Raw genomic sequence first — 27,602 nt, forward strand, 5'->3', positions numbered from 1 at the left:
GTCACGTACTCGGGGATGCTCTAGCGACGCGCCCTCCCCTGAGAAAAGGCATATCAGTACAGGGGTAAACGAGAAAGAAATGCGACGACGAGACAACAACAACAATAAATTCAAAAAGAGAGTAGAAAAAAAACAACAAGCGAGATGCCAGCATTTACCAGCGCCACAGGTTAGGTGGCTCTTCTTGCTCGTTGTTTTGGCGAAACTTGGCCCGCAGATCGATCGTTTTTTGGGCGCAATCTGAGACGATAAACAACTTTCTCAAAGCGGCTTAGCGTCAAGCACAGGGCGCTTACTAAAGTCACGTGTTCACTTCTATTTTTGTAACTTTTCTTTTTTTGGACATTTTGTGATTCTTTTATTTTGACGACTTTCAACTATCAAGCTGCTGCTGTACGAGTTGATATCTAGGTCCGTTCGCGGCGTTGGGGGTGTTGCTTTGCCAGGTAGGGTCCTTGTTGCATGGCGGCGGCTGCTGAGCTGCCTCCTTCCTTTTAGCAGTGTTTACGCCAAGGGGTGGTCTTGAACTAACTCGGTGATTTTCCTCTGTAGTCTCAGCTCTCCCTTCTATATACCACTCTGTACACAGCTCCATACACCTCTGGCATCCCTAGAGCACGCCGTAGGGATAGCTCTGGTGCTTCGTCGAGCAAGGCAGCAACCGCCAGAGCGCAGGCAACAGCAGCTTCAAAGCTCAACCCAGCCACGCGCGTTAGACCTAGTGGCGCGCGAGGGTCCTGTGAATAGCCGCCTTCGCCATAGAGAGTGCTGCCGCGAGTGAATCCGCTATTTATACCTTATCGTCCCTTCGTGGCCTCTTGCAAATGCCCTCCCCAACAAACCAAGTGCTGTGTCTGCTGCTCAGAGACCAGCCTCTATTCCGCGGGCAGCTGTCAGACCTCCCCCGTTTCGATCCACGATAATGCCCATCAGACTCCCAGATTCGTCTATATCGTCTATATCGTTTGACCCGTTATCTCCTACCTCGTCAGACTTGGTTATTGGCTCGTCGGATAGCGAGAGTGACCGGGACGATGCTGCCAGGGCCGCAAAGAGAAGGAGGATTGAACGAGTGGCACAGGATTACTTGCAGGGACACCCACCGTTTATCCTAACGGCCGCCCTTAATGGGCCTTTTGATGATGGCTGGGTCAATCCCTGGCGGAAAGTGCGCAAGCAACATCAGATCCCTCAACAAAATGCGAGAATTCCCACGCCGCAGCCGGCCTCGATACACTCAGTGAAACATGACAGATTAATACCGCCAACGCTGCGGGCGAAACCTAGCATCATTCTCGGTACCGACTCACATCATAGTAATGATACTGGTAGCGAGATCCAGCATCGACGGATAAGCGCGAATCTAGACAGCCAGAACAGCTCACGGCGCTCTTCAAAGTCAAGGTCTGCCAGCACATCAGGCACATGGCTTAAGAAGGACAAGACACCTCTTAGGCGCCCCTTGAAAGATGCCCCAAGATCTCCAAGCCCGTCACCGTCAGTCAGGTTAGATAGCTCTCGTGTGTCAAAGCGGCAGCCGGAACGATCCCACCGTGCGGGTGCAGCTTCCGGCCAGGTTGTCCACAGGCGGACCCTCAGCTTTACAGCCATCAACGCGCCCGTACCCACGAATTCAACTTCTACTCCCCATGCCTACGTTCAGAAAATTCACGATTCTCCTGCCGATGAAAATGGAGCAGGTGGTCTCGGCCTTAGTGTTGCCCGAGAGAGTTTGGCTGTGTCGGACAAACCAACCAAACGACCTAGTCGAAAGGCATCGCTTGTGCACCTGTCGAAGAGCCCAAATCCTGGAAGCCTTGCATCTGGGGATACCCCAACTATAGAGTCACTACTGCACGAGAACGGCCACAGAGGAACTGATGAACCTGTCTCGACCGGCAACACTCCTAGCGCCACGAACAAGTCGTCTCTTCAAAATGCTGCTTTAATAGAAGAATATAACACCCCGCATGCGAACGAAACGATCACGTCCACAAACATGGCCTCGAAATCCTCTATTAAGTGTAACACGTTCGTTGCCCCATTGAGCCAGAGAGAAAGCGAGGCGCAGAAAACAGGCTCTACGCTTCTAGAACAAGATTCGGAAACCATACCAGCGGCCCAGATCGTCCCCACCATCTTCACCCCACCACAGCTCACACCATTCACGTCGGCGGACCTACTTCAGCTTCCGTTCAATCAGAGCAATGATTCTGCTAGGAACGATAGTGTGTCGAAAGACGGGGCCCGAGCGTATAATCAAGCCCGAGCTTCGACCCCGGGCACACAGGGGTCGGGAACGAATAATGCATGCCCGCGGCCAATGAAAGGAGCTCAGCAGAATCCTCCTAGCCGCCTTCGAAGAGTTGCCTCGAGCAATGCGTTGCACAAGGTGATTAAGCCCTTCCATTCTTTTCATGGAGGCCCCCGAGCTACGGAAACGGGATCCAAATCTACGGATCTGTCGAATAGTACCCGAGTCCACGACGCGGATGAGACTCCGGGTATAATTCCTCCGGCAGAAGAGCAGCGAGCAAGCACTGACACCCGACCCTCAAGATGCCCAGGAGATGGAAGCACACCTAAAGTGCAAGCCACCCATAAGCCTAACAAACCGGCCACGCTGAGCACGCCAGCCTCCTGTCCTGCGGCCCTATTGCCACAGAAAGACAGTCATCCCTCCCAACCTGCTGCTCGGGTGCCCCTCAGCTCGCTGGCGGAGGATCACTCGTCGACCGTACGTTCCTCGGGAATGCCAATGTCACTCACACTAGCCATGAGCGGGCTGACGGACCTTTCGACGCAGCCAGATGGCCAAGGCCTGCTTGTTCTGCAAGAGAACTTTGACCTCACGGGGGCAATTGAAGATGCTGAGAGCTTCCTGCAGAGCTGGGATATCGAGCGGGACCGGCAACGGCTGCGAGATAACAATGCAGCCAATGGCCTGAAATCGCCCACCTAAGGTTTAGGTACGAGTGGTTCAGGCGATGATCAAGCCATTGTCCCCCTCCCCCTTGTTTTGATCTACTCCGTTGACGGGGAATATCCAGTCTACCATTGTTATCATGTTTGATCGTTAGAGCGTTTCTCATCTTCCTTTTTTGGGACAACGGCGTCTCAAGCTCGGTATTTAGCCGGACAGCCAGTGTCAGCATCCATATAGCCTATAGAGTAGAGAATGATACCCTGTTCCTTTCGATACACTCGATTGTCTGTCTCAGAACTCCCACGTAGATTAACTTCCTGGCGGCGGAGTTTAACTCCACAGTCCGCAGCCAGTGCGATGTATACCTCCAGCTCCATCTCGCCCGCTCATGATGTCACCTTCGCCCCGGATGCGCCGGTCGTATGCCCGGAGTGCTGCACTGCTACGTGTCGCAGCATGGAACTTGCCTGCGCAAGCACTTGCTTTGCTGCTCGCTTGGCGGGGGAGGGGCAGCTTCGACCTTGGAAGCAAACCGCCGGATATATATATGTATCTATATCCCGTTTTCTCTCGCAACTCGACACAATCAAGGAAGACAATTGCCTGAACATCCACATCCACATCTACACCCATACCTACCTATTCTACTAGACAATCAGCCATCCCACAGCCACAATGCCTATCCCAGTCCCAAAGTCAGACAGTCTCAAGGACATGCTGAGCCTCAAGGGCAAGGTTGTCGTTGTCACCGGCGCCTCAGGCCCTCGCGGTATGGGCATTGAAGCAGCCCGTGGATGCGCTGAGATGGGTGCAGACGTCGCCATCACCTACTCCTCCCGCCCACAGGGTGGTGAGCAGAACGCCAAAGAGCTGCAGGAGAAGTATGGCATCAAGTGCAAGGCCTACAAGTGCAACGTCGGTGACTGGAACGACGTCAAGAACTTCGTCGACACTGTCATCAAGGACTTTGGCAAGATCGATGCCTTCATCGCCAACGCCGGCCGCACCGCCGACTCTGGCATCCTCGAGGGCTCCGTCGAGGCCTGGAACGAGGTCATCCAGACTGATCTGAACGGCACATTCCACTGCGCAAAGGCCGTGGGCGCCCACTTCAAGGAACGCGGCACCGGCAGCTTCGTTATCACCTCCTCCATGTCCGGCCACATCGCCAACTTCCCCCAGGAACAAACCTCATACAACGTCGCTAAGGCCGGCTGCATCCACATGGCCCGCTCGCTGGCTAACGAATGGCGCGACTTTGCCCGTGTCAACAGCATCTCTCCCGGCTATATCGACACCGGCCTCTCTGACTTTGTCGAGAAGAAGACCCAGGACCTCTGGCTCTCCATGATCCCGATGGGCCGCAACGGAGACGCAAAGGAGCTCAAGGGAGCATATGTCTACCTCTGCAGTGACGCCAGCACGTACATGACCGGCGCCGACTTGCTGATTGACGGCGGATACACTTGTCGATAGATGCTGAATCTCTCTCTCAGGGACGGACTCCAAAAGTAACAGCAAAAAGCGTTAACCAGAATGTATCTATTTCTAGTCAGCAGTAGATAGGCAATACATCTCTCATCAGCACAAATAATTATTCCTGAAATACGTACATCTCTCATCGTAGACCGTAGTTGCACTTGATATCGCTGTATGTGGCTGGTTGACGTTGACGTTGATGTTGCTGTTCCAAGACGACGTCTAGTGGTGTCCATGACCTCAACCTCCCAACTCCCAACCACGCACCAGTCCATGGCGCATACAGAGCGGACATGGCTTTGACCTCGGTGCGTATACGTGAATACCTCCCCGATAGAAGAGAAGAAGCTAACAGAATCTGTTCCCCCGTCTAGTGGAAGACCTTCAACTTTTTCGATGTCTCGCAGGTTGAGTTCGTCGACGGCGAAGGCAGCTCCATCTTCACAGTATGCGACCCCTTCCATAGCTACGCCAGAGCTGCAGATAGAGCTATACGCATCGTCAACCTCTTGCTAAACCGTCGTCCTTCTTTGATAGAGCGATATAAGCTGCGTCTGCACCGGATCAGATAACCTCTTTGTCGGCACCACCGATGGCGCCGTCCATATCCTGTCACGGGCCTACAAGGTCGTCCGTACCTTTCAAGCATACGATGGAAGCTCAATCACGCATATGAAACAGGTCCCCTCGACGTCATATCTAGTAACCATCAGTGAGGATTTGTCCAACGAGCCGGTCTTGAAGGTATGGGCCCTCAATGAAACAGAGAAGAAGACAGGCGGGCCACGGTGCCGGTCGACAAAATCGGTTCAAAACAAGTTAAGACAGTTTCCGGTATGCAATGATGCCTCTATGATATTATTGGTGATGGTGATGAGCTTATATGTCTGGCTGTAGATCTCAGCGTTGGCCGTCCTCGATGACCTCTGGCAAGTTGCGATAGGCTTCGCTAATGGCTCCGTCACCCTCGTTCGAGGGGACCTAATACATGACCGCGGAGCCGAGCAGCGGATCGTGTTTGAATCGGATGAGCCCATCACTGGTCTTGAGATCCAACGATCTGGCCCGACCTCTCTGGTCATCGCTACCACGAGCCGCATACTCTCACTAGTCATTGGCGGGAAGGGGGATGGAAAGCCTGCCCGTGCCCTGGAAGACCTAGGCTGTGGTGTCGGCTGCATGGCCTTTGATCAAGATACCGGTGATATCCTAGTTGCTAGGGAAGACGCAATATACACATACGGCCCAGGTGGGCGCGGACCGAGCTTCGCGTTCGATAGCCCCAAAACCTCTGTCGACGTTTTCAAGGACTATATTGCGCTAATTTGCCCGCCTAGAGCAGCCCTGTCGAGAACGGAAACCGTTAGGAGGTTCGGAACTAGCCAGGTGGATGATATTTTCAACACCTCAACGTTGACCCTCCTAGAATCCGATCTGAGGTTCATTGGGCATTCGGAGTCGCTTTCTGCAGGTGTTAAGTTTATGTTTATGGAATGGGGGGACCTGTTCGTCGTTACCCTTGATGGAAAGGTATGGCATCGTCTTTTATACTAATAGCTTGGATCTGCATATTAAACATCCCGACAGGTCAATCGATATCACGAAAAACCGCTTCTGCAAAAACTTGAAATATTATACCAGAGGAATTTATATATCTTGGCTATCAACCTTGCCCAGAAGTCCGGGGTCGACAAGCTACAACAAAACGTCATCTTTCGAAAATACGGCGATTTCTTATATCAAAAGGGAGATTATGATACAGCTATGCAGCAGTATCTAAGGGCAATCGACAACACAGAGCCTTCCCATGTTATCCGCAAAGTGAGTTTACCTACCATTTTATTTACTTTATATAGCCACATGCCTAACCTGCTATCAGTTCCTTGATACACAACGAATCCATAATTTGATTGACTACCTGGAAGAGCTGCATGATCATGATAAGGCAACGGCAGATCATACGACACTACTACTCAACTGCTATGCCAAGTTAAAGGATACTGAAAAACTGGACTCTTTTATAAGGGCCCCCGGGGAACTGAAGTTTGACCTTGAAACAGCAATAGCCATGTGCCGCCAAGGTGGATACTTTGAACAAGCTGCGTATCTGGCTACCAAGCATGGCGAGAGTGACATGGTGGTCGATATCCTGATCGAAGACTCAAAGAAATACTCTGAAGCCCTTCAATACACCTGGAGCCTTGAACCCGATTTTGTAAGCGACAGCCATTTTGTTCTATTACCCTGGCTGTTTTATCACTAACCTTCGAGCTAGGCATATCCGAACCTGATGAAATACGCCCGCGTATTGCTCGAGCACTGCCCAGAACCAACAACAAGGCTATTCATCGATTATTACTCTGGAAAATTCCAGCCACGAAAGGAAGAAGAACAGGTTCCCGAACACCAACCCCAAGCTAGGGGAGGTGCAGTCCAAAATCTTGCGTCGCTGATACCCCTCCCGTACATTGGAGGTCCCAGGCAGGATAACGGGAACACTCCCCAAGCTAGAGCAGAACTCCAGGTCGCCGATGAGACACCACCCTCTTACGAGGTCCCCAAACCCAGAACTGCCTTTTCTTCTTTTGTCGATCACCCTGAAGAATTCATTACCTTCTTGGAACATCTAATTGAGCAGGAAGGGTTGAAAGAGGAGGACAGGGTTGACTTATACACTACCTTATTCGAGATGTATCTGGATACAGCAAACCGCAAGAAGGTACCTGATGAGAAGCAAGAATGGGAGGCAAAAGCAAAGAGTTTAATACAGGGTAAAGACGTTAGTACCACTTACCGCCTCCGACCCCTTGAGCATCGTTAACATCTTATAGATTCCTGTCTCTGCGTCGAATGTTCTCCTTCTCTCCGATCTATCAAATTTCCACGAAGGAACAACCTTGGTTCGAGAAAAGGAGGGCCTTAGAGCCGACATTTTGCGATCATATATTTCCGCCAAGGATACTCAAGGTGTGATAAAGGCTCTAAAGAAATACGGACCTGAAGAACCGCGACTATACATCGATGCCTTGACATATTTTGCATCCAGCCCTAAAATTCTAGAAGAAGCCGGCAGCGAAATGGATGCCGTTCTTAAGACCATCGACCGGGATGGATTGATGGCCCCCTTACAGGTGATACAGGCATTCAGCAACAACTCTGTTGTAACTATGGGGATGATTAATAAGTACCTAAGCGACAACATCGAAAGGGAAAGGAAGGAAATTTCGAATGTAAACACCCTATCACCTATTCATCCAATACCCTACTATAATAGTGCAAGACTAATCTGAGTTTCACACAGAATCGTCGCTTAATATCCAGTTATGCTAAGGAAACTGAGTCCAAAAGACAACAGATGGAAGAACTTGGCTCCAAACCGACAGTCTTCCAAGCTCGCCGCTGCTCCTCCTGCGGAGGCAATCTTGACCTTCCTACGGTCCATTTCCTCTGCAAACACTCATTCCACCAACGATGCCTAAATACAGTTGACGAGGATGCAGAATGCCCTCTTTGTGCCCCACAAAACTCTACGCTTAAGGCGATCCGTGAGAGACAAATCAAAGCGTCTAGTCAACATGAGCTGTTCCGCTCTGAGCTACAGCGTAGTAAGGATCGGTTTGGACTTGTCAGCGAGTTCTTTGGTAGAGGAGTGATGAAGCCTAATAATACCGAGTAAATGGGTCATAATACTGCCCGGCGCTATGTGGATTTCATGAACTGAACGGATTTAGATACCCTTATAAATTTAATAGCTATTTCTAAGAGTACTATTCTGACTTTACTTCCATCCGTTCTTCATAGGCTAGCGGATTCAGAAAGTGAGGATTCTGAGCCCCCATACAATTATTTACCCGTGGGATACTATCTTACCCAGTATTATAAACTATCTTCGCCAAACTTTCGAGGTAGTTGAATCAAATTTTATGCTTCCAATGCTGATGATAACCCAAGCTTCTATATAGTACATGCAACTCTAATATATTTATACACAACGGCCGTTAGATAGGCCAGAACTGAGATGCCCCTCAAGCAATAAATGATGAAAGGGTGACATTGGGTACCATCTCATACTTGCCTATAAAGTAGGCGGTATGTGCAAGCCACAAGAACGTGACGAAAAGATGGAGTAGAGAGCGTAATAGGGGAGAGTGTTAAAACTCCAAGCTCACACGAAGCGTTCTCCGTGTAAACGTGAGCATTTGGATGTTATATGGCAACCTTGTGCCATCGTCGTTAAATTGAATGATGTCCTATCATCGTTCGCTTTCCTATACTTTCGCACTTTCCATTGGTTTCTGATCACGTCCTGTCGATAACTCTGGATAATCTGGTAACTTCCAGCCGTGCGCGTCCTCTTTTGAAAACCTCGAAACAAGATCCGGGATGCGGAGGAAGCACAGTATTCCTATAACAAGATGGAAAAGAGCAACTCCCCATCGCGTCTGAGGAAGGTACCACTGCACAAAAGTTCGATTTACCTCCTGAGCTTTCTCAACGAATGGTCGTAATGTCTTGTCGTAGGTTGCAAAGGCCTGAGGTAGATCGTTGACGTTTCGGTTGATCTCACCAGCCAAGACGTAGGCGCCAACAAGACCTACAGTTGTCCCTAACCCAGAGAATGGGGACGGACAGTATCCGGCATCTCCCACCAGAACAACACGACCTTTATGCCATGTATCTGTGCGGACCTGAAGGGCTTCCTCGCAGTAAAAAGTATCCGCGGTCTTCAAGCCTTCTAGAAATCGTCTGGCCTGCCACCCTGCATCGCGGAATCGTTGGGTCCAAAACTCTTTTTGTTGCTCGATTGGGGCTTTAGGAATACTCCACAAATCTTCCGAATGATTGTGGAGCATAAGGTACACTTGAGACTCGGTAGGGTTATGGCTTCTGCGAAATATAGCTCGTCCACCGGGGCTGTGATATGCGCTACCGATATTGTTGTCTGTCTCTATTCGGGGGACAAACCAGTAAGCAATAAGCACCCCTATCCGCCAGTAGAGATCCGGAGAGCCGGGTGGCAGAATAGCTTTCCGGATACGTGATCCCTGGCCATCTGCCCCGACTAGGAGATCGAACTTGTCGGTAGATCCGTCAGAGAAATGGACGACCACCTCCTTTTCGTCCTGTTCAAAGCGATCGACAGATTTGCCGAAGATATAGTTCACGTTATCCTTTGTTGCATCATAGAATATACGGACAAGGTCCCCACGCATAATTTCGTACTCGGACGTTAGGGATTGCGCACCCTTGCCAGACTTGTTGGCAAGAATGGTCCCCTTCACGTTGTTCTGGGAGTCAACGAACGATACGCCTATCTCGTCGACAGTCTTGCTGCGGACGGCTTCAAGCAGCCCCATGCGCCTGACAGCCTCGATTGCTTGGGCCCGAAGATCGATCTGCGCACCCGAAGCCCTAAGCGCCGGGAAACGTTCGACGATGGTGACTTGATGGCCGCTATTAGCTAGCCAGTAGGCCAGGGCCGGCCCAGCGCAGCCTCCACCGCATATGAGGACCTTCAATGAGGTCATATTGCTGTAACCAGCCTGTCTGCTATAGGCTCTTGGGCTCTTGGGCCCTTGGGTATTTGGAGGTCAAACGAATTGGGTAACAGGACTGGATAGAGTAACAGTCACAAAACGATCGATGAGAAGTTCGATGAACACCCAGCAGGACGGTCGCCGCCGCTTCTTAAATAGACAGAAAATCACGTAACATGGGTCAATATACGGAGTAGTTATCTCCGGCAGGAGCCTGATCTACGGCTTACAGGGCGCGCATCTCAGCCCATCGGCCGACCGACAGTTAGAAGTGGTACAAAGCACGAAGCCATATCTCACATTTCGCTTCTCTTCATGTACGGTGTACGGAATAAGTCGTTCCTGATAAGCACACCGTCTTATTAAAATAGCAGTCATAACGCAAGAAGAGGTTCTCTCAGCTCAAAAAGAACGTATCGAGCTGTGACGTTTGCAAGCCGGCTGTAGATGCGCCGATTGGCTCAGCCTGTATGGAAGCAGTCTCTCGGACATTGCGGATATCACGGACATAGTTAGCAGCTGTGTCAATATTAATATCAGGACCGGTATAGCGGGCTGGTCAGGGGTTTAGAAGGATGAACAGACTCATCGTCAACTTATTTATATGTCGGGATGTTTTTCGGCCCTTCTGAGGTTGGAAGAGAGATCAGACCACGTGACACCGCGTCTTCCAACGACGCGACCTCAAAGTCGAGTTACGAGTATAGATACTATAGATGCAGATGTTATCATCGATATTATCATCTTAGGAATAAGAGCTTGTCGGCTGAGATGAAATAGTCACTGAACAATAATACAACCACTAGCTGCCACTATAATGGAGCCAGGCCCGGTGTCTTCTCGCGACACAGAGCCGATGTCATCAACGACCCTATCTCGAGTCCGGAGGACACTGACCGCGCCTGAGCCATATTTACCCCAATCATCGGCTCATAGCATGGACGAACTCGCATTACCCTTCCCGTTTGAGGTTGCAGTCCCAAGATACCCGCCGTCGCGCTCAAACCTGGCCGCAAACGCTGGCTCGATTTCTACTGCCCTAGATGGCACGTCAAGTTATGCTGATACTGGGAGTTTGTGGGAAGTCCCAGATGACCAACATGTCTTAGCACCATCTGCTTATCAATGTATTGAGCCGGCTGAAAATACCATTGATGAAAATGATGGATGCGCAGAGACAGGTAGATTTGAACCCGAGTTAGAGGTCGTGCAAGAAGAAGACCCTGAGCCGGACCTTGATCCAATTTCCACCATCGATGAAGGTCCTCGAAGCTATGAGAATGCACTATATGGAAATGAACATGCACAGTTAGTCGAACCTAAACTCAAGGCAGTAGTTGAAATCTACAATGCCCCCCAAAGTCATGAGGATGTGCCACAGGAGGATGAAAGAGCACACTGTATCGAATCTACAAATCACAATAACTATCCAAAAGAGCTCTCGCCTCAACCGATTGACCCAATCAAACCCCCCGAACGACCCGAACGACCCCCGAAACGCGCGAAAAAGAGCCAAAAAAAGAAAGTAAAACGAGGAAAGACCACTTCTGCAGTTGTGAGGAAGACAGTAGAGTCTGATGTCGAGGACGACGTCATTTGGATAGATGAGAAGAAATCTACTCCCGCTATCATAGACGATACAGACGCGTCCGAGGATATTCTTAGCCTAAAGGATACTGATGATATATTCAACACCGGTGCTACCGCCCAAAACAACATTAATCCCGTCACTGCGATAGCTCCAAAAACAGAAGTACAACCTCCAATATTAAAAGAGACCGCTCATAAGCCAGACCAGCCAGCCAACCCGGCACCAAAAAAGCGGGGAAGGAAACGGAAAATGACAGGCCAGGAGGATTTTTCAGCCAAGGAAACGTCACAGAATGCAGAAGAGTCAATGTCAAATGCAGCCATCGAGGGTGAACCTCAGAGTGCTCTTCCCACTTCGCCTCAGCCTTCGATTATACCTGAGCAAGACGCGGTGAAACATCGAACGCCCGAACCTAACGTCGACTCTCATAGTCTTCACACAGATGCCAAAAGCCCTGGTGATAATGCTGGCGAAGAACCAAAACCTGCCAAACCTATCGAGACCCCAAAGAAACAGGTTAGCAAAGGACCAGACAAACACAGTCCTATCACCATCACTACTAAGGTTGCCTATCGTGTTGGGCTAAGCCGAAAAGCGAGAATCGCACCTTTACTCAAAATCGTCAGAAAATGATGTAACCTGTCCTATTTCGTTATCAGCCGCGCAAGGTATTGTGGCTTCTATATTACTTAATTTATATTGATACCCCATATATTTTCTCGATGAGTGTATACCCGGCGTTTATTTTACATTTACCAATCCGTGTGTTCGATGAGGAATGAACTAGAGAAATGATCTCTCTCTTTAGAGAGTACTACTTGTTGTCCCTATTACCGTAAGCGTAGCTTGTGAAAGCTAGTTCATACAATCACGCCCAAACTCTGGGTTACAATAATGTTTCCTATTTCCAAGCTAATCCCATACATACCCTAAGACCTAGTCATTGAGGGTGAAAAGCACATACTACTCCTATCGAATTGATGGCCCCTAGTTAAAGATACTAATGAGGGCCTAAAGCCCTAATCCAAGTTATTAAAATGCCAGCTCTTATCAACAAGGCTAGTTGCCATGCTGCAGTAAAGCAACTTGGAAAACTAGACTCGCAAAGGCCTAAAAACGGGTTATCTCTTAAACTTCCTCTTCATGGTGGTTTTCATTTTCAGCATTCCCTTCAGCCTCAATTTTCTGAACCTCATCATTTTCTGGTGTCTTGCCACCCCCGGCTTTCTCCTCGTCCCCGTTCTTAGCCTTCTTATCCTCACCTTTCTCTAATTCGTTATCCTCGACCTTCTGGCCACTCTCATTCATTTCAGCATGGCTGGCATTATGCCTGGAATCTTCTTTGTCTAGTCGACCTTTCTCGTTGCCGTCTTTCTTGTTACCCTCATCTAATGAACTCTCCGAGCAGATTCCCCCAATTTTTTGGCATCCCTTTCCACAGTGAAGTGCTCTGTTACCACAGAAACCAGACGCACTGCAGCAACGGCCAAAGTTGGATCCAGTGCAAGTAAAACTAGTGCCACAGGTTCCATCGGGCGACGATGGCTTCACCGGTTTGTATTTTTTACCGCCTCCGGGTGGTTTTCGACCAGGACCCTGTTCGTCTGGCCGTGCGGTCCAACGATACCAATTCGCCGGGGGATCACCAAGGCATTCGCCAAGGGTTACTATGCGATATCCAGTATCTTCGAGCCGGTGAAGCATATAACTGGTCAAGTTATAGACTGTCTGCTCGTGAACATCATGCCCAATTTCGAGGAGTGGGCGACCTTCTGAGACACCCATGGTTACATATGAATCGAAGATATCCTTTGAGCGCTGAATCATGTCCGGGGAATCGTTGTTATAATCGTCTGTGTCGAGGTTGAAGTAAGTAACATGGTAACCTAGCTCGCCCATTTCTCCAAGACAACCAGATGCGGCAGAGCAGCTCGAGTATGGAGGCCGCATATAAGTTGGGAACCCTCCCAGTATATTCCGTAGGGCCATCTCGTTCTTTATAAGTTGTTGTTTCCTATGTGAAGCTGAAATCTGATCTAGATTTTGATGTGACCAGGTGTGGCTAGCAATTTGATGGCCACTGTTGTACATCCGGCGGATCAAGTCAGCCCATGGATAATTGGGATCATCAATCGGACCTTTATTCGAGTTGATTCCGGTTACGAAAAACGTTGCCTTTGCGTTAAAAGCATCTAGAATGTCAAGCAAGTCTTTAGTATAGATGTGAGGTCCGTCATCATATGTCAGGGCAATGGTGTTAGGCACGGTACAGTCGTAAATGGCCGCCTCGCCGTATGGAACGTCTCCGATTTTATCACGAGGAACGTCGGATGTGTCCTCTCCGCTAGGAGTTTTGTGAACATCACAGCCGCTGCTATATTCAAATAAACAATCTGGAGCAGCACAATAGAGAGGCCCCTTTCCGCAGTATCCTATAACTAGAGTCAGACTGGGCGTAGAGGTTATAGCACTATGTCTAGCAATTTCACATACCTTGCGAAGAACAGCACAACCCTTCAGAACAGGAGCCCGCATAAGGTCCACATGCTGCAAGGGGGATTTCTTGGTCATCTGGGCCGACATTGTTACTCGTAACAAAACCTCCTGGAGCTGGCATCGGGCGTGGCACTGGCCCAAGTGGGAACGGGGGCTTTAGGACCGGGAGCAGATGAAGGTTGGAAGTCTGGGGACCATCATTTCTATCACCGCTAACAACAGCAAAGAGGACAAACGGGATGAGATAACGTAGGCACAACATCGCTGCCTGCGCATAACAGTAGGCGATGGGGAAGTTCCGAGAATGTCCAACAACAAAATAGTATATAATTCCTTATAGGCGATATAGAAAAGAGGAATATCGATTGACAAGGCCAGGGGAAGTGGGAGGAAAACACGCTGCGGATATAACGAGCAGGAGAACAACAACAATATCCAAGAGAAAATAACAAAATGGAAAGTGCGAGGTGATGCATAATAGTTCACGGGGGTAGCTACGATGGCGTATCGATTCGTGGATAGAGGACGGAAGGAGCTTTCCTTATAAATATTGCGGACTGTCCCTTGTTAAGGCCAGGGATAAGGTATACTTCCGATTTCGAGTATAGGTACATATATATATGTACATAGGATGAGTTACATATGAAGAGGATAAAGGTAGTCCTTCCAGCTCACCAAGCTTCCCCCTGATAACATAGGGTTGGTTGAACTAAGGGCTAATTCACGACGTAGGTAATAATATCTATTATGATAGTTAGCTATACGATTAGCATTTAGAGCAGAAAGGGGGTACTTATAAAAAAAATAAGGGTTTCCGCTCCTCTACAAGAGAAGAGCGGAATGTGTTTCATCGAACCAGCCATACCCACTGTAGAGAAAGTTGTCTATGGAACCTTCCAAAGTCTGGTATATTCCTGCCCATCATATTACCCCAGAGGATAAATCGATGCAATGTGGCGTTACCGAACCAAACAGGCAACGCTTCGCCTCCAACTCCACAATACCATCAGGTAGCAGGGACAGGGTAGGAGAACTGGGATTATGAGACCCTACAGTTAGGCATGCGCCAGATTAGACAAGCCGGAGCTTTGATCCTCACTCGAGAGAGGTCCCTCTCTGTGCATGGAATCCCAGACCGTGGCACCCCATAATATCCAGCTCAGCTTCCTCCAGATCCAGTGTGCCACGTGAACGGTATTATATTTCGGAAGAAGGGGGTGATGAAGGCCAATCCTGTAAGTTTCGTCCAACAGAGTATCAATTAATCCAACAAAGCTCTCACATGGGGAATTGATGAACCAAAAAGCGCGCCAGCGATGGTATGTAACATTATGACTTGTTCACAGCCCCAGGCAAAGCTTCCGGTCAAATGAATACTGCCCACGTAGTACCAGAAGTTTCCGATGACCCCGAGATACCCCCTGGAGCAACTAGTCGTCTAATAGCTAGCCCTCCCATATGCCATCGTCAACTGGAGACAATGATTTATCGCCGCCTTGTAGAACCTAGCGGGCTAGATCGAACCGTCGCTCTCGAATTTCGTTTCCGTGAGTGTAATGCATCGTCTTCAGAGACTAATTTTTGTTTCCTCTCCAACAAGCACCACGCGTTGGAGGAGCGAACCACGAAGCGAACAAAAATATCTGCAAAAATCGCTTCTCTTCCATAGACGGAAGTGGGCACCTTGGAAAAAATTCCATTGGCGCCGTGTACCGGTGCTCTTCGACCTTATGGGCTATACCCATCAGGGGAAAATTAACGCGGTGGAGAGATACTCAAGATAGAGTCTATACCCAATGGCTGTTGCCGTGGTACAAGACCGGTGAACGAGCGTCTACCACTAGGGTTGTACGATCCCGGACGTGGGTTGGAAGAGGGGTTGTCAAACCCAGAAGGGTTCGGAAGTACGGGTGCATACGGGACAGCCTGTCAGTTTCAGTAAGAATGTATCCAATGGAATCTGTTATCCATCGTGCCCAAGTCCCCAAACAAATATTGTCGACCATTCCGCTACTGGTTACAAAAAACCCCTGCCGAAGTCCAAAAAGCATGCCGTATATTTTGATAGCATTTCCCGAAGGAGTACCATTCAAATTGAATGATTCGACACAATATGAACATACTGGTCGACCCTGCTACAACTCAACCATGCCCGGAAGAGCAGAGGGCCAAACTGATTCCGGCAGACGAAAACCAGGCAGTCCAGTGAGAAGAACCGTTGGTAGGCGACTCTGTAAACAAAGTATATGCTTGACTCTCGGGGAAGTTTTGTGATGCCAGGAAACGAAAAGGGCGGTACAACATGTGTTCAAAGCTGATTTCGAAGATATTCTTCTCAAGACCTGACATCAAGGCTCCCAAAGGCCATACCCAAAAAAAAGGGGGGACAGCCTGATGCACCCTGCCCATCTTCTCCCGTTGCTTCGAGAACTTGCAGGTATCAAACCGGTCATCTCATTGAAATCCAAGTATAATGTCCAGCTTAGATAGACTGACGCGTTTTCCATCTGGAAATTAAACGCATAGTAAATCTTCGCTCACCACTTCGTTAGAAGTTCTGGACATCAGACCCCCTTTATTCCACCCAACCCGACAAGCAGATGTGAATGGTGTATTCAGGGACCCGATAACTATAACCGCGAAACTGTTGCCGAAACCCTGACCCATCCAGGGACGGCATCTAGTCATAACTCAGAATTAGGGCTGGGGTTGAGCCCCGATCACGTCCCGGCCAATCTCTAAGAATGTATTGACAATAAGCTATTGCGGAGACTTAGATTTAAGGGATCGGTTGCGAGGCGGGATCGGGCAAACTGTGGGGAAGTCGGGCTGCATATATATGCTTCGTAGAGAAGCGCGGGAACTGTGAATTGGGAGCGAGCGGTCATTCGAGAGGCAAGCGATCAAAAAAATGACACCGAAGGACAGACGAGTGTTAAAAATGGGAGGTAGAGCTGTAGAGACGCGTAGCTAGAGGGGTGTATCCAGCCAAACTGGAAAACTGATATGGTGGTGAACTGGACGACGTAAACATTGGAAGGACGCGTTTTCTTGGGCAAGTCAAATCGCGATATCACGTGAGAGTTTGATGACGTCATATTTAGGTAGCCACGTGATAGCCACTTTCCGCTCAACTTCTTGACGACATATCAAAAGTGCAGTCTACACACAGATAAGCAACACAATTGCGAATAAATGGAAGATACTACGCAGCTCAAGGAAGCCTTCGAGGCTACAGCTTCGTTTCTGCGACCAGTGTTAACTAGAGGCACGCTATCTTGAACTCATACCCCTACGTTTGAGATGCAGCTAATAATCCAAAAGAGGAAATCCAGAAAAACCCCGGCCATTCACTTGTAGAGTCGTTAAACAAAGGCTTACCTGAGAGCTATGGTGCCGGTGCTGCTCCTAGAGAGAGGGTGATACGACGGAGTCTCGAACTTCTAACAGGTATTCATCAAGCATTTATTCAACCAGGCCAATCGCAAGGATCTCTGAATGAGCGGACGACTGGCCTTGAAGATGCGAAGCGACGCCGGATTCTCCATGCTCTCCTTGACCTTCTGTCATTGGAGGGGATATACCCATTTCTGTCACCTGGGGTTGGAATCCCTTTGGAGAAGAGGGTGATTTCTAGTCTTCCCACCGGAGTCGTGGCAAAACAAGATGGGTCAGGGGCAGGACCGTTTTCGCAAGGGGAAGCCCTTCTTCTCCATATACTTCTATCATTGCGAGAAATACTCCAAGATAGTCACCTCTCGATACAGCCTATCATTCTAGAGAGGCTCCTATCGGACCTAATATCAGGGACCGCACAGCTCGCCTTTCATTCACAGTCAATCCCTCATCTAGATACCGAAAGGTGCAGGGATATGTTCATTAAAATTATCAATGAGTACTATCTGCCTTGCTTAAAAAACCAAATATACATCATTAACGTCGTTATAGTACCCCAACCCCAGCCCTACTCCCAGTGCTTACATTACTCCTGAAACCAACTCCTCCCTCTTGGTTCAAATCCCCAGTTACTTCACAACTTTCAAGGACGCCACTTCGTAAAGACGGGGTTTTCCAGATAATTACCTTCCTCGCCTGTCAATTCGCCCCCACGGCTCCCACGGCTCCCACATCCTCCCAAGACGCAGGACCCCCTATTACGGTTCAGGCGATTATGCAGTCATCTCAGCTACTGTCTTGTGTGCCCCACGGGTCATCTCCAGAGGACTTTCTCATGAATGTTGGACCCAAGCTCCTCTCACTCTTAGATGGAGACGATATGGACCTTAAAAAAACAGCGTCCTATATAATAGGAAATGGCATCTTGGCAAAACGCCCTCTGGGCGCTCCGGGCACTATCGGCTTCACTATATTTGTTAAAACTATATTTGACGCATTTCATGGAAACCTCCGACGCTCATCTCATTGGTGGTTACGCAAATTTAACCGTGACGGGTTGCCAACTACCATGGAAGCTAGTGCGAATTCGAACAACTCTACTCTGGCCGATGAACACCAGCTATCTCTATCACTCAACCGTCTAACGTCGTTGACCACGTTGCATCCCAACCCCGCCCTCTTGAAACGGTTGATTGGGCCCGTACTGCTTCCACTCTGGGGTTTGCATTGGTACGCGAAGTCTCACAAAATAAATGATTGGGCAGAGCAAACCTATACACTCTTACAGAATTTTTTCAGCGTCTCTTCCGAAAAGGCGAGATTTGAAAAGCTGATCAGCCACATTATGTGGGATGGCGGAGATACATGGAGTTATAAGCATGACATGGGCGGTGGGATATCTATGGCAAAGCGTGACGATACAAAGCCGGAGCAAGTTGATATTATACAAATGGTTGGAAACATTGATGGTCGTATAGACTCACTCATAGAGTTTCTAGGATTCGACCCTCAGCGGGAAACGCTCATTGGAGAAATTTTTCTCTTCGTTAGCCGTAACTGGCTCATTGGAGAACATGAGAGTTCTGGCACCACAACATTAGTGATTTTTCCGGATGATATTCAAGCAGATCTAAAAAAGGTTATATATGCTAAAATCACCGAAAAAGTCATCAACCAGTATAAGGATGTTATATGCCGTCAACCAGAGCATACGTTGGAACTCGTCGATCAGCTTGTTGATAGTGAATTACAACTTAAAGGAATAAGGGACAGGAGGATAGATACCAGCAAGCCGACACTACAGTCGATCGGCAGTATTGTCGAGAAACGAAGCGAAAGTTCGGAATCCATTGGGACAATACCAAACTCGACAGAATCATCCGAGTCGTTGGTCGCCGCACTTAGCCTGCTCTCCACAATCCTAACATCCCCCGATTTTGAGCTCACGGAAGAGATAAGCCCTTTACTTGAAAAAATAAAATCGAAATTAGACCATCTCCTTCTCTCAGCCCCCCCGACACTAAAACAGTCAGCAACAACGGCATGTATGCTGCTTGAATTTACTATTTCTGGGTCTTTACCACCACACACTAAACATATTCCCAAAACTTCGCATATCTCTGATATAGAGGCTCATCGGCATGCTCTCAACAACCTGAATTCCCCTTTGCCCCCAGTTCAAGCCGAGGGTCTTTCATTATTATCACAGCTAGTAATGAAATCATCCCCGATCCTCGATATCCCGGCAACCCTGACCACACTATTATCCTTAATACTCAAAAATAGCGCGAATTCTAATGATGAGTTTGTCTACTTGAATGTGATCAAACTTATCGGCACACTCGCCTCAAAACACCCTCGAACAGTTATAAGCACTCTTGCCGAGAGATACAGGGACAACAATGAAGAAGCCACATTGGATGAGAGGCTTAGAATTGGCGAGGCTCTTCTCCGGACCGTACAAGAGCTAGGTGATGCTTTGGTGGGCGACACTGCCAAAGTTTTAGGAGATACGATGGTATCAGTGGCTGGGAGACGAGGGACAAAACCAAAAGCTAACGATAAGAGGAAGGCTGAGATCGAAAGGCAACGGATAGAAGAAGATGAAGCCAGTGACATCGAAGACTTAGGGGTTGAAGCCGCAGATTTAATGAATCAAATGGACGAGCAGACAGACTCAGAGTCGGAAGATCCAGTCAAATCAGCCTACTCGAAGAAAATTCTCCAGGCCTGGGCGGCTGGAGCCGTTTCCGACGAAAATCCAGATGACCTCCGTGTTCGTACTTCAGCAATATCTATCCTCGCATCTGCCATTCAAACGAATCTTTCGGGTTTAGGCCAGCGGATCGCGTCAGCATCTGTTGATATGGCGCTTTCCACGCTTACTTTGGAGCCTGGGCCTGAAAATGCTATTATACGTCGCGCCGCGGCTGTGCTTCTCCTTGATCTTATAACCTCATTAGACCAAGCCATCGAATCGGGCAATAACCCAGGTTTCACTTTCTCGCATTCTTCCAGCCATGGCTCGCTGATTGATACTGCTAATACTGCTATTGGCAATATTCCTGACATCCTTCGCGTTTTGGTTTTCGTGGAAAGCAAAGAAACTGACACGATTGTTCGCGGACATATACGGGTATTGGTCGAAAGCTTAGAAGCATGGACTGAAAAATCGATCCTACGTGGTATTGGTGCTAATACCCAACCCCGATTTGAGCTGGGAGATAGGTTAGCCGGGTTGGATATCGAGCCGCTTTCTGGGTCACCAAGTGACTCTTTAAATAAGAGAGGGCATCCTCGAATCGAGGAAATTGAATAGTGGCAACGAAAAAATGGCTTTGGGGTTATATATGTAGCTAAATGTCTTCCCCTAGAACAAATACTTATTTTAGTCTACTTTGATAAGGATAGCTAGTCTACCCTACACAGATAGTAAACCAGTCCATCTAGATTTTTGACTGATGGCCCTCTCCCCAAGAAATGCACTGCAACACTAACAAATATGATATCCATCTCATTCAATTTAGTTAAAATACAATGGGATGACGCATCCACCTCAAAAACACATATGATGTCGTTCCATAAACATCTCAGTCGTGTCAGATGTAGGTCATGATAGTCGTTTCTGCCAATGGCAGCCGGAGGGACAAAGAATCAACGAGAAAATTTGGGCATGTGGAGGAGGTCTAAAAACGCGATAGGCGGTTATCACGCTTGTGCAGACCTTTGATTATCAAAAAGTGGACAAATAAAACAATTGCAGGCAGGTTGTGACAACGATCGATACGGTTCGACGCACGAAGTGAGGTTTCAAGTTGGCAAAGCGGGATGAGATGGTCCCTTGGTACAAACGTAGAAGAATCAACAAGCCCCCGTCGATCCTAGAATCGCCAGGAACCTATTATTTCCCCAAAGCCAGGCTGTAAGGCATCATGTCTTAGCAGCATCTACCTCAGTAACGACCTCTACCACGTCCTCCACGGCCGCCACGTCCACGGCCCCTACCTCCTCGCCCTCCTCGCCCTCCCCGTCCACCACGTCGACCCCCAAGTTGGAATATGCCTCCTTGCTGGTTAGCTTTTTCGTTCGCCTTACGCAAATCTTCCATCTGCGCTTCACGTTGCTCATCAGTCATAGCAAACATATTTTCGATACCGACCAGCTTGCAAAACTCTGCGGTCTGTGGGTTAGGGTATTCCGGAGGCTGTTCATTGGTATGGATAGGCACAGACGGGTCGTAAACTGGAGCAGTGATTGTAAAATTATGTGGAATAGCCATCTTTCCAGCTTTGACAATATTTTCCTCAACCCACTCGGCCGCAGCCGTAATTTCAGGCTTATAACCGCCGTCACCCTTGTTTGAGGGCACAGGGGCAGATCTATCGCCAACAGTAAAACCTGGATGCAAGGCACGGGTGATAGCAAGCCATTCTTTGTCATATTTCAACTGATAAGGAACCTGGGTGTCTGCTTCATCACTCTCTGAAATCGATTGGAGTTCCGTAAGATGTAAGAAGTGGCGTCGGCCTTCGCACTTATCCAGTGCCACAAACTCGGTAGTAGTGTTTGTGATTCCAGGGGGAAGTATGGATTCCACGATTGGTTTGGCCCTTGGAATAGCTGGGACAGTTGGAGCTTTAGCAAAACTGGCAGGTAATTGGTTGCGTATATCCTGGGGCACGGAATCGAGATATTTATCTTCCTTCTTTTTCTCTTCTTGATTCTCAACATTTCCTGTATGCAACTCGTTTGGTGCAGCCTCCGAACCCTCGGGAGCTTTATCTGCATCCTTTACATCAGTATTCATTTCATCTGCATTCTTCACTGATGTAGGCTGTTTGTTCAGCTCGACGCGAATCGTGCTAGCATTTGGACTCTCGGTCTCTGATTCGTCCTCCATGTCCAAGTTAATTTCATCATCATTTTTCACGTGAACTGTGGGCTCCTCGATGGCCTTGTCGACAGCAGTGTCAACCGAAGTCGTGATAACGTCTTGAACTTCACGACCCGTACCATCATCGACGCCTACTTTTTTCCATTTCAGTTGATATGTAACGTCGCTTCCGGGGTTAATGCTGCCAACCTCAACTTTTTTATGATACTTCTCCACTTCTTTCATGAACAAATCCTGTTCTTCCTGTTCTGTCAGAGCTGCAACATTGTGAAAATCACGCCACGCGTTCTTCTTCGCGCCATCATCACTTGGGAGTTGTTGTGTCTGAGCCGCGTTGGGTCCAGAGGCTCCTTTGGGATGACCCGAATTATAGGCCTTTTCAATTTCGGTGTCACCAGTCTGTTTGTACCCGCCGCTAGTTGGTTTGGGGTAATTTTCACTGGGGTTATTGAATTGAGGTACTGATTGTGGAGGTTCGTACCCCTCATGGTGCACCGTGGCGGTGTATTTGCAGTGTAAATGAGCAGAGAACCAGTTACTGGGCCGGAGTCTATCAAGGACTTGTTTTGCAGCAACATTGCCTAACCTCCCCGATTCTGCGTCCTCGATAAAGTGCGATTTGCTGTTGAACAGACGATTGTAGTCCCCAGCCCATTCAATACCCTGAGGCCAATCGTGGCTAACTCCAATGTCAACTTGAGTACGGATCTGGAGTAATTTGCGAACATCGACCTCCCTAACATGGTAGGCGGATCGTAGGGTATCACCATCGTAAGGGATCCTTTCGTAGTGAGGTCTATGGTAGTCATATCCTTTCCAAATACCGGACATTCCGGCGATTCGAAATGGCCCATAACGAATCACGTTGGCCGCACCCAGGTAATATATGTTTGGAGCAACCCAACCGCCGTAATGGAGCTCGAACATATGGCTGCTGGCTTCGTGGTTGCCGCCCACAAACACAGTCAGGTACGGTGCAACGCGGGCACCGCTGTAGTACTCATGAAAATCCCCAATGGCCCTATACTTAGTTGAGACCGCCATGCAAGAGAGATCATTGGAATTTCTCACGGCCTATAAAGGAGAAGACCAGTAAGTATGATGTTGCAATATAACCCATGGGCAGAGGCATGCATTTTATGAACGCGTAGGCAGGGTCTCACTTGAAAATCGCCTCCAATGATCAACAAGTCAACTCCATCCCAGCCTCGCGATTCTGCTGACCCTTTAACAGCAGCGTAGATATCATGTAACTTTCCATGTCCCTATACGATAGCTTGTTAGTATCCCATACAAAATAAGCTGGATGTATCGACAGTAGAACATACACAACCCTCAACAGCCAGTCTCAAAGACTGACGCGTCTCTGTTGTCTCTGTTGTCTCTGTCATTTTTGTGGTATCTTGCTATAATATAGCATATCAAGTTACAGGGAAAGAGCACTGAAAGTCTGTTAGAGGCTTCACTATTTGCAGGGAAGAAGATGTGAAAAAACAGAAGAAAACGCGGTCGAGGAAGAAAAAAAGTGAAACAAAGAGAGTGAAAGTAACAGGGAAAAGGGTATGCCAGGTGGCGCGTCCTTTTGATAAGTCTTCACGTTTTTTTCTGTTTGTTTGCTGGTCAAAGTGAAGTAAGGTGTTGTTTTTTCCTCTTTGGGAACTGCAGGGCCGAAACCTTTTTTTTCCTCTCAGCCACTTTTATATATTTTCAACCATTCAAAAAGACATCTACACAACCTCCCATCCTGTTTTATAGATACAAAGATGAGCCGATTCAGGAGTTGACTCCGCAATCAATATGGCCCAACCGTCTTCTACAAGGCTGGGCTTCTTGAAGAGTTCTGCCCATTTCCTAAGCCTACAGAGCCCGTCGACGTCAGCCCATCTGATGACGGTACATAATAACATGTTACTCGACCAGTCCTCCCGTCTAACAGCTAGAGGACAGGTAGAAGCCTGTCCTGCATGCGGAAGCATTCGAATTCCAGGCGTGAATAGTAAGGTCTTCACAAAATCTCAGTCACAGCCCAAATCCCCACGTCCTAGGGGTAAACCGCAACACGGAGCTATATCCAAGTCTCCATCGATGCAGAGAAGTATTGTATACGAATGCATGCGATGTAAACACGAGGTGACGCAGCATCTCCCGAGATCTACGAGGCCTGTACCAGGAAAGAGGAAAGGCACACCCGTTGTTCCATCAGTGATGCCACTAGCTACTCACCATCCATCATCAGCACCTTCAGATGCCGGGATGGCCCAGAAGCTGGGAGTTACTGCTAGGTCTCCCAAAACGAGCTCTGAGAACACCGGTAGCAAAAAGCGAGCAAAAACGAGAAAGCAGCAAGGCCTGCTCGCCAGTCTAGCAGCAGGAAAACAACGGTCCCAACAGCAAACGAAGCCGTCAAGTTCACTAGACCTCCTGGATTTCTTTCAGTCGTCCTAACTGGGTGGTGTATGTCATCGAGAAATGCCAGGATCTACCCACATTATTCCTAGGAAAGGTGATAGACATTCCAACACCAATGGCTGAACCGCCAAACTCATCGAGAATCCCATGAAGGACGGATGCCAGTACGTTATATCATCTAATAGCTACAAAGGATCAATCGAAGCTAACATTTTAGTTGCTACTTCCGTAGTCCGGGTTATAATCAAACCAGGTGTTATCACGCTCTTTATATAGAAGCTTCATCTTAGAAGGATCATGACTTGATGTGAGGCATCTGTCACCTTGCTCAACATGATGTGAAAGATATTGTCATCGCCCCAGCCTAATCGATTTTCCTTGGGAAGACGTGCAGCTTGGCAGCGATCCAACCGTATAACTATCTGCCAGACACGAATTATACAGAGAGAATGATGTACAGAATGGGCTGATCCAGCTCTTACACGAACCATCCAGCTACTTCTGCGCCTCCTCGAAGAAGGTACGGCTGTTTTGTATGAGACCGGGGGACATTTGTTGACCGACCAGGCTTTGTCAAGTGTATTTTTGCCCTTACCACCATCTCCTGCATCAGCTGTTCTGGCATCGACATCTTCCGAATCCGAATACCAGCGCAATGTCTTCATGTTATTCGCAGCGCTTTGAGGCTCAAACAGAAATTAGCTTTGTGGAGAGCGCCAGAAGGGATTACTCAGGAAGTCTAAATATTTTTTTTTGTTTCCAATCTCATCGACGGTTTTCTTTTCCGCCAGCGAGATCACAATATAAAAGAGGTCTTCTCTATCTTCGAAATCTAGCACGTATAAAGAACATAAGAACGCTTTGATTAACCGACCTGCTCTATCTCGCGCAGTGATCACACATCTGCTGCGACTTCGCGACTAGCTACCCCTCCATCCGATAAGAAAAATGGCAAGCCACGGCGGGGATGATAACAGCTTGCCCCGCGTCGATGAGAACACCGTGAAAGTTGTCCAGAATGAAGATGATCTGGGGCTCATGGACGTGGAGAGTATGTGCATGAACTGTCATGAGAATGTAAGTTGCCCTGTCTATAACCATTCCCCAACGCAATCCAGCCAGTATCTCGAACGCTAACCAGTGGACTCGCGCATGGCATCACAGGGCTCGACCAAATTCCTCTTAATCAAAATTCCCTTCTTCCGCGACGTCCTCCTTGAGTCATTCGACTGCCCGCATTGCGGCTTCAAAAATAACTCGATCAAAGCTGCTGGCGAGATCCAGGAGCATGGCACTCAGTATACGTTGGAAATCCATGACAAGCGAGACTTCGACCGCCAGGTCGTTAAGGGCGACTCTGCAACCTTCCGCCTCGATACTCTTGGAATTGAAATGCCAGCAGGCCAAGGACAACTTACCAATATCGAGGGGATGTTGACCAAGATTCAAACTCAGCTCGAAGGCGAGCAGCCACACCGGAAAGCCACCGACCCTGCTTTATATCAAGCGCTCGACGAGATTCTGCAAAAGCTCGCCAAGATGACCAGCGGCGAATTGTATCCCTTCACAGTAACCTTGGAAGACCCCAGTGGGAACTCTTGGATTTCTCCTGCGCCGTATGATGAGGGAAGCAGATACAAGCGAAAGGAATACCTACGCACAAAGGAGCAGAACGAAGCACTCGGCATTGGAATCGGCGGAGATGACGAGGAATCGGGCATGGTCCAAACTGCTGGAGACCCTGATGACCTGGACATCATCGACGGGAAAGTGTACAGTCTTCCTGCACACTGTCCTGCTTGCTCTAAACCCTGCGTGGTCAACATGCAGAAGGTAAACATCCCACACTTCAAGGAAGTTTTCATCTGGAGCACTGTCTGTGATCACTGCGGTTACCGTACCAGCGACGTCAAGACAGGAGGGGCTATCCCAGAAAAAGGGAAGCGGATCAAACTGCGCGTAGAGTCCGTTGAAGATCTCTCTCGAGACATCCTCAAATCAGAGAGCTGTGTCTTGAGAAGCGAGGACCTTGGTCTCTCCGTCCAGCCTGGCACGCTTGGTGGCAGGTTCACCACCGTGGAGGGACTGCTCACCCAAATCCGCGACCAGTTACATGGGCAGATTTTTGATTTCGGTGACGAGGACCTCGCACCCGGTGACTCCATGGTATCTTCAGAGAAGGATCGATGGCAGAAATTCTTCGCCAAGATTGATTCCGCCATCAAGGGAGATGAGAAGTTCACTATCACTCTCGAGGACCCATGCGCAAACAGCTACGTGCAGAATCTCTGCCTCCCAGAGCCAGACCCCCAATTAGAGGAGGAAGAATATACCCGTACCGAAGAAGAGGAAGACGATCTTGGACTCAAGGATATGAAGACTGAGGGCTACGAAGAGGAGCACCGGCTGGCTCTAGAAGCTGAGAAGGCCGCTGAGGCCGCTGAGGCTGCTGAGGCCGCGGAAGCAGAAGCCGCAGAAGCCGAGGGCACAGCCTGATTGTTCGACACCTTTCTTGAAATTGCATTATAGGTGCATGCATTAGAAGGTTCTGTTTACGATAAACGCAGCAAATGACGGATACGTGCAAGATCATTTTTCAGCGACCTACTATTTATAAAATATAGAAACGACGGGGGTTCTAAAAGCTATCAGTCCAGGATTTTCTTCTTTTTCAGAATGGGTGGCTATCATATGCTCTTGTATATCGGTGTTGGAGTGTCGGATTTCAGATAGTGGAGTTCATACGGCAAGATGGTCCTTTGCATACCGCTAAGAGGTATAGTAGAAATGATACGTGCTATTCGAAATCCGGCGTCTCCTTAGTAGGTCAGGAACCCTGCTTCAAACCCTTGAAGGCGAAGTCGACGTGTGTAA

The 27,602-nt window shown here is 48.6% G+C and overlaps 8 protein-coding genes across 8 annotated transcripts; 5 read left to right on the top strand and 3 right to left on the bottom strand.

The window, feature by feature from the left end:
- Positions 1 to 922: 922 nt before the first annotated feature.
- On the top strand, positions 923 to 2,962 carry GIQ15_00351 (uncharacterized protein; the record flags this gene model as incomplete). The annotated part of the gene is made up of 1 exon (XM_033547768.1): positions 923 to 2,962. The coding sequence occupies one exon, from the start codon at positions 923 to 925 to the stop codon at positions 2,960 to 2,962; it is 2,040 nt and encodes a 679-aa protein (XP_033408719.1).
- A 639-nt stretch (positions 2,963 to 3,601) lies between these two features.
- On the top strand, positions 3,602 to 8,081 carry GIQ15_00352 (vacuolar protein sorting protein VPS11; the record flags this gene model as incomplete). Its single annotated transcript, XM_033547769.1, has 10 exons — positions 3,602 to 4,350; positions 4,632 to 4,713; positions 4,780 to 4,851; positions 4,943 to 5,239; positions 5,303 to 5,935; positions 5,993 to 6,226; positions 6,285 to 6,620; positions 6,681 to 7,184; positions 7,237 to 7,635; positions 7,707 to 8,081. 10 exons carry the CDS (start codon positions 3,602 to 3,604, stop codon positions 8,079 to 8,081), a joined length of 3,681 nt encoding a protein of 1,226 aa, XP_033408720.1.
- Positions 8,082 to 8,673: 592 nt separating this feature from the next.
- GIQ15_00353 (uncharacterized protein) lies at positions 8,674 to 9,933 on the bottom strand (the record flags this gene model as incomplete). The annotated part of the gene is made up of 1 exon (XM_033547770.1): positions 8,674 to 9,933. One exon carries the CDS (start codon positions 9,931 to 9,933, stop codon positions 8,674 to 8,676), a length of 1,260 nt encoding a protein of 419 aa, XP_033408721.1.
- A 946-nt stretch (positions 9,934 to 10,879) lies between these two features.
- On the top strand, positions 10,880 to 12,166 carry GIQ15_00354 (uncharacterized protein; the record flags this gene model as incomplete). Its single annotated transcript, XM_033547771.1, has 1 exon — positions 10,880 to 12,166. One exon carries the CDS (start codon positions 10,880 to 10,882, stop codon positions 12,164 to 12,166), a length of 1,287 nt encoding a protein of 428 aa, XP_033408722.1.
- Positions 12,167 to 12,661: 495 nt separating this feature from the next.
- On the bottom strand, positions 12,662 to 14,116 carry GIQ15_00355 (chitin binding protein; the record flags this gene model as incomplete). The annotated part of the gene is made up of 1 exon (XM_033547772.1): positions 12,662 to 14,116. One exon carries the CDS (start codon positions 14,114 to 14,116, stop codon positions 12,662 to 12,664), a length of 1,455 nt encoding a protein of 484 aa, XP_033408723.1.
- A 4,084-nt stretch (positions 14,117 to 18,200) lies between these two features.
- Positions 18,201 to 20,744, top strand: GIQ15_00356 (uncharacterized protein; the record flags this gene model as incomplete). The annotated part of the gene is made up of 1 exon (XM_033547773.1): positions 18,201 to 20,744. The coding sequence occupies one exon, from the start codon at positions 18,201 to 18,203 to the stop codon at positions 20,742 to 20,744; it is 2,544 nt and encodes an 847-aa protein (XP_033408724.1).
- Positions 20,745 to 21,355: 611 nt separating this feature from the next.
- On the bottom strand, positions 21,356 to 23,710 carry GIQ15_00357 (uncharacterized protein; the record flags this gene model as incomplete). The annotated part of the gene is made up of 4 exons (XM_033547774.1): positions 21,356 to 21,538; positions 21,585 to 23,393; positions 23,483 to 23,584; positions 23,648 to 23,710. The coding sequence occupies 4 exons, from the start codon at positions 23,708 to 23,710 to the stop codon at positions 21,356 to 21,358; spliced, it is 2,157 nt and encodes a 718-aa protein (XP_033408725.1).
- A 1,966-nt stretch (positions 23,711 to 25,676) lies between these two features.
- On the top strand, positions 25,677 to 27,224 carry GIQ15_00358 (uncharacterized protein; the record flags this gene model as incomplete). Its single annotated transcript, XM_033547775.1, has 2 exons — positions 25,677 to 25,779; positions 25,870 to 27,224. The coding sequence occupies 2 exons, from the start codon at positions 25,677 to 25,679 to the stop codon at positions 27,222 to 27,224; spliced, it is 1,458 nt and encodes a 485-aa protein (XP_033408726.1).
- Positions 27,225 to 27,602: the final 378 nt, after the last annotated feature.

This window comes from Arthroderma uncinatum (genome assembly GCF_011692745.1).
Source record: "Arthroderma uncinatum strain CBS 119779 chromosome Unknown scaffold1, whole genome shotgun sequence".
In the NCBI taxonomy this organism is placed as follows: domain Eukaryota; kingdom Fungi; phylum Ascomycota; class Eurotiomycetes; order Onygenales; family Arthrodermataceae; genus Arthroderma; species Arthroderma uncinatum.